This window comes from Sprattus sprattus (assembly GCF_963457725.1).
Source record: "Sprattus sprattus genome assembly, chromosome: 14".
Taxonomy (NCBI): domain Eukaryota; kingdom Metazoa; phylum Chordata; class Actinopteri; order Clupeiformes; family Clupeidae; genus Sprattus; species Sprattus sprattus.
This window is the reverse complement of record NC_137912.1, coordinates 21,413,489-21,425,465: the sequence shown is the minus strand read 5'-3', so window position 1 is coordinate 21,425,465 and position 11,977 is coordinate 21,413,489. Positions and strand designations below refer to the sequence as shown.

Here is an 11,977-nt window from a genome sequence, read left to right as displayed (position 1 = left end):
CCCACCTGGCTAGGAGATGAAAGGGTCACAATATTACAATATATTCACTTCTAGATCTCTACCATTGACCTGTGTGTGCTTGTGCATGTGCGCGAGTGAGAGTGTGTGAGTGTGTGTAAAAATCTTACTATTTGTCCTGGGCTATGTTTTTGTAGCCGTTTTTACAGTTATTTGGTTTAGACACATGATGTAGGGAAATGCTCAACATAATGAAGACGTTTTTTTTAGGTGCAGTCGTATTTCATTTTGATCGATGTGCTTTTATTTTGGAAACCTACACTAAGTACTCCACTGCGTACATTAAGGTGTGTGTGTGTGTGTGTGTGTGTACATGGCTGCCTGATAAGGTTCCAGAGAAAAACATGACCTTCACAGACTCTGCCTACTTGTCCTTCAAACCAAAACAAAACATACAAACAAATAATACAAGAGGCTACATTTTCCTTATAAAAAAAGATAGGTCATTTAATTTCCAGAATTTACAGTACTCCACCAACTTTCCATGCAAAACCAACAAATGATTAACAGATTCACAGTAACAGCACTGCTATTATATACAACGGTTGTCTTCTGTCTGAAGACATACATACGAAGACGGCCTTACAGAAAGAGGGCCGTGCGTGCGTGTGTGTGTGTGTGTGTGTGTATATAAAGATGAAAAGGATCACACTGCTTCTCCCAGATCCAACACTCTAAATTTGTCCAGGTTGTAGAAACATGCCCTCACAACTCGTCCACCAAAGTACCGACCATTCAGGTCGACCACAGCTGGAAACAAACAAACAAACAAACAAACAAATAAACAAACATCCAACAAAAGGGGGTTGATACAGAGGCGGGAAAAAAAATGATCTGATGTTCTATTACTTAGTTTTTTCCCACTTCAGAAAGATAGAAGCTACTTGACGTCCTCTGAAAACGACACAGTTTCTACACACACATACACACACACAGCACAGTTTCTACAGAGTAGCTACAGATGAAATCATCTTCAAACAAATATATGCCACAGATATGACTGACACACACACACACACACACACACACACACACACACACAGTTCTGCTCTTAAAGCGAACTCTCTCACTTTTCTTCCTGTTGAAGGACATTCATAAGTCAGAGCATAAACAGCCGGATGATCCTTCACATAAGTGCTGCAAGGTGAGTATGTGTGGGACGTTGTGTAATGAGCCGTGTGTCTGTGTGCGCACGCATATGAGAGCTAGATTGGGTATGTGAGAGTGTTGGGGGGTATGTGTGTGGAAAAGAGCTAGATTGCATAATGTGTATGTGTGTGTGTTGGACCAGACTGAACTGGGCTTTGGTTCTCCTGAGTGTGATGTAACACTCGAGGGAGTCTCACCTGCTTTCAGGACAAGCTGATCTGGGACACCTGAACTGGAGTGACACACGCACACACACACACACACACACACACACACCATCTGTAACACTGACCTTTTATAGCTGACTCCACTCTCTCAAACTCCAGAAAGATACGAACTGCGTCCTCTTCAGGTACAATGGGTATCTGAGAAAACATCCAAACACACACACACACACACACACACACACACACACACACACAAAAGATTAGTACAGACATTAAATTGGTTCACAAGCTTATTGCATCTGTGATACAATTAACAAATAACTCTTACACATCAAGTCTAAAATACATGCCAACCTTCTCTATGAAGTCAACAGAAACGAAACAACACTGACGCATGCTGCTTGTTAACACAAACACACACACGTTTACAGACATGATGTCACTACTCACAGAGAAAAGAAGCAGTAACTATGTGTGAGGGTATCATCCAATGTTTAATGAGAGTGTAACATTAGCTTATAAGCCATTTCTCAGAAATAACTACCGGTACATAAATATTAGTGCTGTCAAACGATTAAAATATTTAATTGCAATTAATCGCATTTTTGTCATAGTTAACTCAAAATGAATTGCGATTTATCTATTCTAAATGTCCCTTCAATCATTTTTTTTTAAATGCTCTTATCAGCATGGAAAAGTGGATTGGCTTGCTTTATGCAATGTTTTATTTTATTGAAAAAGAACATTGCCAAACAGGGCGGTACAAAATAAAATTATAAAATGCACATTTCAGATAAACAAGGACTATAGTGCAGTTAAACCATGGCTCAATATTTTCTTTTTTTTCAAGTTTGCTGTGAACATAGAAGTCAGGCCTCTTATTTCAAAAACAATGAACCGTAACAGTTAGGTTACCAATAAAAGGTAAGCCTACTACTTCTGTGCTTTCAGCCAGCTGCCTGTTGACATTTTCAGACAACAGTGAAGCTCGCTTTTTTTGCACAACACAACTTTTAAAGGTAAACTTTCTATTCAGAAGTTTTTTATCATCAATTTCGCCGTATCACGCTCACCATTCACTCAAACTTAACGTTAGCCTACTACACAGTTTGGGAGAGCAAAAAGAACGTTAATCGCGCGATAAAAAATGTAACGGCGTTAAAATGGGCTTGCGTTAACGCCGGTAATAACGCGTTAAACTGACAGCACTAATAAATATAGTAATTTTCGTCAAGTAAGGGAGTTATGGATTACCTATTCGTTTATGTGATGCTGTGATCAAATAAGTTACTGCAATCAGGGGTGGAGATCCCATTTCTATGCAGGGTAAAAATGTTCATGTTTGTAACAGCGGCCACGCCCCCTCCCCCGCACACATATTCAGCCTATAACACTAAAAACTGTGAAACTGTAAGGGTAGGTCACTAATTTACCTTTAGGGCAAATGATTTTCTTCTGTTTCAAACAAAATAGTTTTCCTTAACACATTTTGGTGAATTCTGTTTTATTCTGTTTCGCCTCATTTTGTTCAACCTGAGGTAGATTGATAGCTTAAATTGAGTGAATAATATGTGCCACAAGTGACCCAAACCTTCTAAGATTGTTGTTTGCCAGCCATCAACAGACCAGAAGACTAAAAAATACATTATTTGCAGACGATTGGGAAGATGAGTGAATAAATGTGACAGGCTGTAGCGAACATGTGTGTGTCAACCGTTGAAAAGGGGGCGTGGCTGGAGCGGAGTTCAGCACAGACGTGACATTTTCTCAGTGGTTTTGTTTTTTAATTAATGTTTGTTCATCGTTGCAATCGTTGTTGTGTTTATTTGAAAGAAATACAGCCTTTGCGGGGCGAAATACAGGGGAATGGGCGATTTTGATGCACAAAATGATATTTCCATCTTAAAGTTGCAGTCCATTTCAAAGGGTACATTCCTCGAATTCCGTCCGTTTTCTATTAACGCGAAAAATTGTTGGCCCTATAGGCTACCTGTAGCTATATTTGGCAGTGTAATTATTTTGCTGAATATGGGTAAAGATGAGTATTTTGGGCAATGCCACTTGGCTATTCAGACCATTTAAGATGTCATGTCTATTTATAGCTCAGGTTGAAAATGTAACGTTTTCACTTTGAAAACGCAAATCAAATGTTGTCCCCGCGTACCCCCTAAACCAGTACCCCCAGGGGTACGAGTACCCCAGTTTGGGAACTGAGGCCCTAGGGTATGTGGCATGAGTTGTAGAACGCTGAATAAAAGGTCCTCTGGGTTTTTATTGATTTGCCGACTGTTTCTATTAAACAAGGCTTGTACAACGTTCCATGCGATGCGCTACCGACCGATCCAATTCTACTCAAATATATTTTGTATTGACGACCATTCTAATTCTAGGATTTCACAGAACGCTCTGGACCACAACAGTTCCGGAATGCAGTGAATGGCAGAACCAGGATGTGAAAGAGACCTGGACCTCTAGTGGGTTATCCACAGATTATTTTTAGAAATTGATTCAGCTTGTTGTCTTCAATGTGTTTTTTAACAAAATGGTGACAAAGCATCAGCCAATTCACACATCTTAATACACAGTATGACTACAGACATACACAGACAAACACACACACACAGACACACACACACACACACACACACAGACACACACACATATCAACTGACCTCATAGATGACACACTTTGTGACTTTGCCATATTTCTCACACTCCTCTTTCGTCTCTCCCTCCAGATCGTCATCCACCTCTCCCCTCCCCACCATGTTCTGCAAACACACACACACACACACACACACACACACACACACGACAGGAAGAGAAAAAAAAAGACTGACAGTTGACAATACCTACTGACAAACTTATGCGTGATTTTTGTAAAACCACACACGCAACTGTATGTGCTTCATGAATAGGTGGGTGTGGTACACACCTCATTTAGTAGTAAAACAGTTGCGCGCACGCACACACACACACACACACACACACACACACACACACAGTTTTTACCCGCAGTAGCACTACTTTGGTAGGGCACTTGAGTATCTCTGTGAGGGGGTTAGGATCAGTTGACCCGGCCCCTGCTGCCGCTGCTGCTACTGCTGCGAACGCTCCTGCGAACGCTGCTGATTTCTTCTGGGCCTCGGCTGTCACAGAGGAAACACATCACACACTCACTAGACGCCTCAGCCCATCAAAACACACACACACACACACAGACACGCTCTATGATTGACACACTACTGTTAATCTAACATTGGCTTATACAGCAGGTGACTTAACCACGGCAACTTATAAACAAGATGAATACACAAAGACAATTATTTCCTTTAAAGACACACGCACGCACTTCTTCCCAAAACAACAAAAACAACACAAGGTTCTATGGTAGTGTGAGTGTGTGTGTGTGTGTGTGTGTGTGTTTGCATAGGTCTGTGAGATGGGAGAATGTCTGTCACTACCAGACAGCAACATCTGGCATTCTAGGCTGTAGTTGTCATCGTCATTGTTGTGTCAATGAAAAAAGTCTTAGACTTAAAAACATCAAGCTTTCTGCTTTGACTGCCAACTAAAGGAGGCGGTGTGTTCAACACTGCACAGAAGCAAAGGTTAAAGGTCAAATGTCAAGTGTTATATCATTGTCAATTCAACACGAACAACCACATCAGATGCATCATAGATGTTGCTTTGTAACAGAAAAACTCTCATGTCTAGAAATGTTACAGAAATGTTCAGAGGTCTTGAAACACATCACTGATTTCTAGTTCCAAGCCAAGCTCTGCTACTGACAATGATTTTAAGGTATACATAATGTGTTGGTATGAAAATGAGTGTGTGTTTGTCTTGTGTGTGTCTATCAATTAATCTATGTCTTAAAGTACACCACATCGGTGTTAGTGTGTGCGTGTGTGTGTGCGAGAGTGTGTGTGTGTGTGTGTGAGTGCAAGTGTGTGTTATTGTGTGTTAGTGTGTGTTTGAGTGTGTGTGTGTGAGTGTGAGTGTATGTGGGATATTGTGTATGGGTGTGAGTGCGTATGTGTGTGCATGTATGTGTGTGTATGTATGTGTGTGTATGTATAATGAGAACAGACAGTGATTTGAATGCCAAACCTGCAGCACCAATCATCCAGCCAGATGGCTCTGCAGCAGTCTGACTGGAACCTGCACACACACACACAAACCATAACAGGCAAACACATATTACAAAAACAACATTCACACAAAATAAATTAAAAAAATAAAGTATCAACCACCCAAACACAACCCAGTACTCTTGGAACTAGAAACCAATTCATTTACTCAAGGTCTATATTGTGTGTATTGCATGTATTTGTGTGTGTGTGTGCCTGTGTCTGTCTGTCTGTCTGTCTGCTGCTGGGCTTGATCTGTGTGTGTGTGGGCTGTCTGTAATCTCCCTTAGTGACCTTGTCCTGTGTGTGTGTGTGTGTGTGTGTTTGCTGAGGCCTGTACCCTTCTTTATGGTTCCTCCAATGATCATCCTTTCCTGTGTGTGTGTGTGTGTGCGTGTTCATACCCTTCTCTGTGGTTTCTCCTATGATGATCTTGCTGTGTGTGTGTGTGTGTGTGTGTGTGTGTGTTCCTATCCTTCTCTGTGGCTGCTCCTATGATGATCTTGCCGTGTGTGTGTGAGAGTGTGTTCCTATCCTTCTTTGTGGTTGCTCCTATGATGATCTTGCTGAGTGTGTGTGTGTGTGTGTTCCTATCCTTCTCTGTGGCTGCTCCTATGATGATCTTGCCGTGTGTGTGTGTGAGTGTGTTCCTATCCTTCTCTGTGGTTGCTCCTATGATGATCTTGCCGTGTGTGTGTTTTCATACCCTTCTCTGTGGTTTCTCCAATGATGATCTTGCCGCCTCTCTTGCTGGTCTTCTCCACTGATAGTGCTGTGCTAAGCCCCTGCTCATGCTTGCCCAGACCCTGCCCCTCACGGAAGCCATACTTCTGCATAATCTTATGGGCCACCGTGCCACTGTGGGGGATAGCACACACACACACACACACACACACACACACACACACACACACACACACACACACACACACACACACACACACACACACACACACACACACACACACACACACACACAAAGAGTTTATAAAAATGAAAACACATTTCTTAATGACAGACATGTACACACTTACACACAAAAACAAGAACACCTACACACACACAAATCTGGCAGTTCCCAGGTTTTGTCTCACCAAAGATGACCCTCAAACACAGACAGAGAGACCGACTGACTCACCCCATGTTAGCGATGAAAGAGTTGGTAGGCCCGGGAGGGGAGCGAGGTCGCTCTGATTCCTCGAACATGGGGGGTGGGATTGCCGCCTTAGACCCTCGTGAGCTCCGAACCTCCTCTTCATATGCGAACGCAAGAGCTGCCATGGCAACCAAACATCATCAAAACATACAAACAGAAAAATATAGTTTTATCAATTTCGACAAAATGCCAGAAAAAAATAATCACACAATACAATCACTTCATGGAGCTGTGTGTTTTAGGGTCAAAATGGTCGAAATGACATGGGGAAACCCCGAACCGTCACAAGTCCAGAAGTCAAGGTATTTATATTTGAGGTACGTCAGTGATCTTCGATTGGATTCAAGCAACCCAATGAAGACAACCCATGGAGCAATAGTGACCTCTAAGGGTCTAAGCTTGGAGCTTCACACACTGCACTCTTGAGCTTAGACACATACGTACACATGCACACATAATCAAAACACAAGGTACTCACAGTCTCTTTCAACCAGGGACGTGGGTGGGGCGATTGCTGCTCCTCCAATGACAACTAAAGGGAAATGCTTGTTTGTTTATTTATTTATCTCGTTCTTTTCAAAGCCATACCACAAATGTCAATCACAGTTGTAGCGTTGCCGTCACCTCAATACCTTACACAAAAGTATTCAATGTGTTGGAAGAAGCTAGATCTATACATGGCAACAAACTTCATGGGATCACCATGAATCTGATCCCATTAAGTGCACCTAATGTCCATTACCAAAGGCCCCTTTCAAAACAAGTGCCAATGCATGGTTTCAGTAAACCCCTAAACCTTTCCTTCATACCGTCACCTGTCTTCATCTTCTCTTCCTCCTCCTCATCTATTTGCCAAGCTGCTACAACTCTGATAACCATTTCCTACTATCTCCCCATCTTGCTTTTCTTCCATCTTCCCCCTCTTCCTTTTCTCTCTCTCTTCATTATCTCAAACTCTCTGTGGCTCTCATTCTCACCCCAATATCTATCTTACTTACCCCTCATCCTTCTCACACCTTATATCTATCTTATTTACCCCTCATCCTTCTCACCCCTTATGTCTATCTTATTTACCCCTCATCCTTCTCTCTATTTGTCATCCATTGTCTGTCTGCCATACTTATCTTTTTCTCCTCCATCCTGTACTACTCTTCCTCATTCCTTATCCATTATCCTTCCTACTCTCTCTCTCTCTCTCTCTCTCTCTCTCTCTCTCTCTCTTTCTCGCTCCCCTAGTCCTCTGGTACTCACCCCTCTTCCTCTTCTCCTTTTCATAATCATCATCCTCATCCGAGTCAGCCTCTGCTGGAAAGCGGGAGAAGCCGCTGGGAGCGCTGGGAACACTGGGAGCACTTCCTTCGTGACGCTCCTTCCTCTTCCTGCAGGAGAAGAATGACAGGATGAGGACACACCCACAATCAAAGAACCCATGTGCCCAAACACAAAAACACACAAAAAACACACATAATCAAAGATCCCATGTGCCCAAGCACACAAACACACACAAACACACACACACACACACATAATCAAAGAACCCATGTGCCCAAGCACACAAACACACCGAAACACACACACACACACACACACACACACACACACACACAGAATCAAAGCACCCACATACCCACAATCAAAGCACCTAAATGCCCAAGCATACAATGCACACAATATCAGAGCGCACATGTCTACGAGCACCCTCACACACACAAATCAAAGCACACATGCACAAACACACCCACAAAGAGCATGTGTACCCACAATTCAACTATCCACACATCACATAGTGCACACGCATACACACTCACACACAAACAATACACAGAAATACCATGCATGCACAAATGCAAACACACACAAAAAACTGCATCTGAAATTTCTATAGAATCCACTGGCACATAAGCATAAGGTAAGCTGCATTCTAGGGGGGTGGTTTAAAGTCCTCGCTGCACACAGCACTGGTGACTAGGTTAAGACAGACAGACAGACAGACAGACAAACAAACAAACAAACATAAAGTGCGGAGCCGCTGAGGCCTGAGGCAGCTTACTTTTCAGCACTGGTGACTTGGTTAAAACAGACAGACAGACAGACAGACAGACAGACAGACAGACAGACAGACAGACAGACAGACAGACAGACAGACAGACAGACAGACGTAAAGCATGGGGCCGCATACTTTTCCCTCTCCTCAATCTCTTTCTGTCGTTCCTGCTCCCTCTGCCTCTGCCGCTCCTCCCGGTGTCTCTTCACCACTTTCTCATAGTCATTGGGGAACATGGGGTCATACTCGTCCGCGAGGGGGATGAGTGCGTCCCCCGAGGAGAAGCTGCTCGGAGCCACATCCTGACACACACACACACACACAACATACACACATGATCGACTTGTCGGTTTGTAGGGTTCAGACATCAAATTCTAACACACACATTTACAAACACAAAAAAAGAGTCTGTACACTCATTATTGATCAATTGTTCTCAATTGCCTGCAGGACTATTATAAAGTCTTCACAGTATTGGGATACGGGAGCACGTATTCACATGCATACAAACAAAAACTAACAAATAAACAAAACAAACACGCACACAAACCTTCAGTCCGGTTGCAATGTGAGGTGGCGTGTCTGAAATCTGTCTGTCATCTCCATTGCTTCCTCTTTTCAGGTCGATGACGGGAGCCAATACTGTGGTGTGCTTCATGCGCTGGCTCTGGAAACAAACAAATAAAAAAGTTAATAGTCAAACTGTCTACCTAACTGTCTAACAAACTGTCACTCTCTCTTCCCCATTGATTTGAAAAAAAATACTTTATTAATGTCATCATTTGTGATGTTCGACCTGACAAATATCAGTTAAGTTGGTATTACGGTCAGTTAATTCTTAGGAGTGCATGTGTTCCCCTGGACATCCATTCTGAGGTAACCTTAGGTAACATCCTCTTGTTTTGGGGAAGTACTTTGTTTTATGTTCATGTCTGATTCTGATTGGTGGAGTAAGATATATAAGCCATGATGTAATGTTCGGGCTTAATCCTATAAATGATACAAAGGTTCTTAGTACGATAGCTTTGGTTCTCTGCTCTGCTCTTCTGTTGCTCTCTAGCTCTGAGGTACCTCATCTCTGCTACAAGGAAGACTTTTTATTCTCAGATTCTCAGTTTTCAGTGTTGTCTGTAATGCTTACAAGTTGATTTGTTTATCGGGAAATTGTAAAAATTCTATTTTTGATATAAACCATTGGCTTAGAGATTGTCTGGTTATATTAACATGTTACCATCCAAACGCCTCAAAAGCATGGTCACAATTATCCCAACATATCCAAAGCAGTATGTGAGTGGAGGGCATAAGAGGACACAATGCAACACAAAATCATAAAACAATAACAGCAAAAACAATCTCTGATCTACTTTTGAAAGTTTTACACAGGTAAAATCTTAAGAAGAAGGAAAGGGATAAAGCATGCATAGACTGGAAACATTTAAGAATACAACTGATACAAGAAACTGAGGAAGGTTACATTAAATCTAACACAGTGTGTAATGCATTGACTACAATTCAGAAATACATACTTTGGCCTGAGTGAGGGCAGCTTTCTTCACTTTGAGCTGCGACTGGAGCAATTTGAAGTTCTTGGACCAGCCTTCCGTTTTAGTGTCGCTCGCTCCCACTCCCAGATCATCGTAAAGGGACATGGTTATGCGATATTTTGCAGATACTAAGGAACATTAAGTAAAACATTGAGTGTCAAGAGCATCAACGCGGTTTAAAACCTGTAGCTAGGTTCTGAAGACGAAACTAGCTTCAATTAGCTGTAGCTTGCTAGCTGCATAGAATTAGACTTCTGCTGCCTCCCAATTTCTCTGCCAATAATAGAGAAATAGAAATAGGCTAATAGAGAATAAACTCTCATACATTACGTTTATAAAGAAATATGTAGGTGTTTTGAATCGCAGCTCAAATCGGCTGATCATAAGGTGCTTCAGTTCCTATTACACTGGATACCTCTCCTAAAGTTACGTATTTTAGCTTGCACCGTTAGCTTGCAAGCTAGGAAAGAATGTGTCAAACTTAGATGTCAAGGTTTTGTTCCAGGTTTGTGTAATATGGATCAACCGAGCAGATGAAATGCGTTTCAGACAAACATGCAAGTGAATAGTATTTAAACGTGAACATGTTGATGCTATGGAAAGAATGGCACCAACATGCATGCATTTGACACAAGTTACCGGTCAACGAAAGTGAGGTAAACAAAGAGAGAAATACATCCAGTGCAGCTAAATTGAAAATGTCTATAAGCTAGGAATACTTTAAACTGTTCATGATATCAAAATATCTCAATAACACACAATTTGAGAAAGAAACAACCACAATCTCTAAATGAAATACCTGAAATTTCTGTAGGGTTTCACATGAACGACAATGAGCGTAAGGTTTTGCCACGGATTACCAGGACCCCAGAATATTGCCAGAATGGTTGCGCCTGAGTGAAAAACCAAGCGGTCTAAGGAAATCTGGCTTCGCTGAAGCAAATAAAAAACGAATCTACGAGAGAGACTGATGCCACGGCATATAATGTAAAATATATGAATTGCATTATATACGCATGTTGGCTCTCGACCTATGACAATTAACACTGCTTTTACAGGCAATACAGAGCTTACCTTGTGATCAAAACTCCATACTGATCTTGATGGAAAAGAAGTCGTATGCAGTACATATTATAAGGGAAGTTGCACTGCTTGTTAAAACAAATGCTGAGAATTCACTCTGCAATTTGATGACCAACTCCTTGGACAGTTGTTCATGGTTGGTTCCCCTTGTCCGGCTTCTACAAGGGCATGTCTGGAAAAGTGGTCAGTTTGTAAGCTTCCCATCTCCAAAAAGGCCAAACAGCAGGATCATTACCATTAAGCTGATAGAGTGTGATGTAAGTTTGGATGAAGGGGAAATGTCATCAGTAAAATATTTGTAAATATTTGTAAATAACTTCTACAAAAAGCTTTAATACATGTGAATTAAATGTTTTACTGAGGTAATCTATTTCTCTGTGCTTCTTTGTTATCCTGTAGCAGGAATTATCTATTTTATCTTGTCAAATGTTTGGTATGATATTTATAGTTGGTCCTCATAGGAGTGGAATAAAAGAATAACAACAATGACACCAGAATTTCATGAAACACAGTGCCAGTCAAAAGTTTGGACACACCTCCTCATTCAATGTCACAATAATCTTTATTATGTGGTTAAAAAAAGTGTTTTATATCAGAATATGTTTTATACTTTAGATTTTTCAAAGTAGCTTGCTTTGATGACCGCTTTGCACGCTCTTGCCATTCGCTACATGAAGTAGTCA

At 41.6% G+C, this 11,977-nt stretch overlaps 1 protein-coding gene across 2 annotated transcripts; it reads right to left on the bottom strand.

The window, feature by feature from the left end:
- Positions 1–446: 446 nt before the first annotated feature.
- On the bottom strand, positions 447–11,073 carry rbm17 (RNA binding motif protein 17). Of its 2 annotated transcripts, none has more exons than XM_080851291.1 (13): positions 11,011–11,073; positions 10,194–10,339; positions 9,212–9,334; positions 8,803–8,969; positions 7,875–8,002; positions 7,102–7,155; positions 6,606–6,741; positions 6,174–6,325; positions 5,448–5,498; positions 4,347–4,483; positions 4,007–4,105; positions 1,460–1,532; positions 447–768 (listed from the first exon to the last, which is right to left on the bottom strand). In XM_080851291.1, the coding sequence occupies exons 2-13, from the start codon at positions 10,314–10,316 to the stop codon at positions 665–667; spliced, it is 1,347 nt and encodes a 448-aa protein (XP_080707417.1). In that variant the 5' UTR covers positions 10,317–10,339; positions 11,011–11,073; the 3' UTR covers positions 447–664. The 2 variants fall into 2 exon arrangements, with proteins under 2 accessions (XP_080707417.1, XP_080707418.1); XM_080851292.1 differs by having other exon boundaries at positions 9,218–9,334.
- Positions 11,074–11,977: the final 904 nt, after the last annotated feature.

Bases quoted from the DNA above. Each gene is read 5' to 3' on its own strand.
- rbm17 (XM_080851291.1), bottom strand. From the start codon at position 10,316: ATGTCCCTTTACGATGATCTGGGAGTGGGAGCGAGCGACACTAAAACG. The intron at 9,335-10,193 runs GTATGTATTTCT...GTTTGTTTCCAG, and splicing joins CTGCCCTCACTCAGGCCAAA to AGCCAGCGCATGAAGCACAC. The intron at 8,003-8,802 runs GTATGCGGCCCC...CTTCTCCTGCAG, and splicing joins GAGATTGAGGAGAGGGAAAA to GAAGAGGAAGGAGCGTCACG.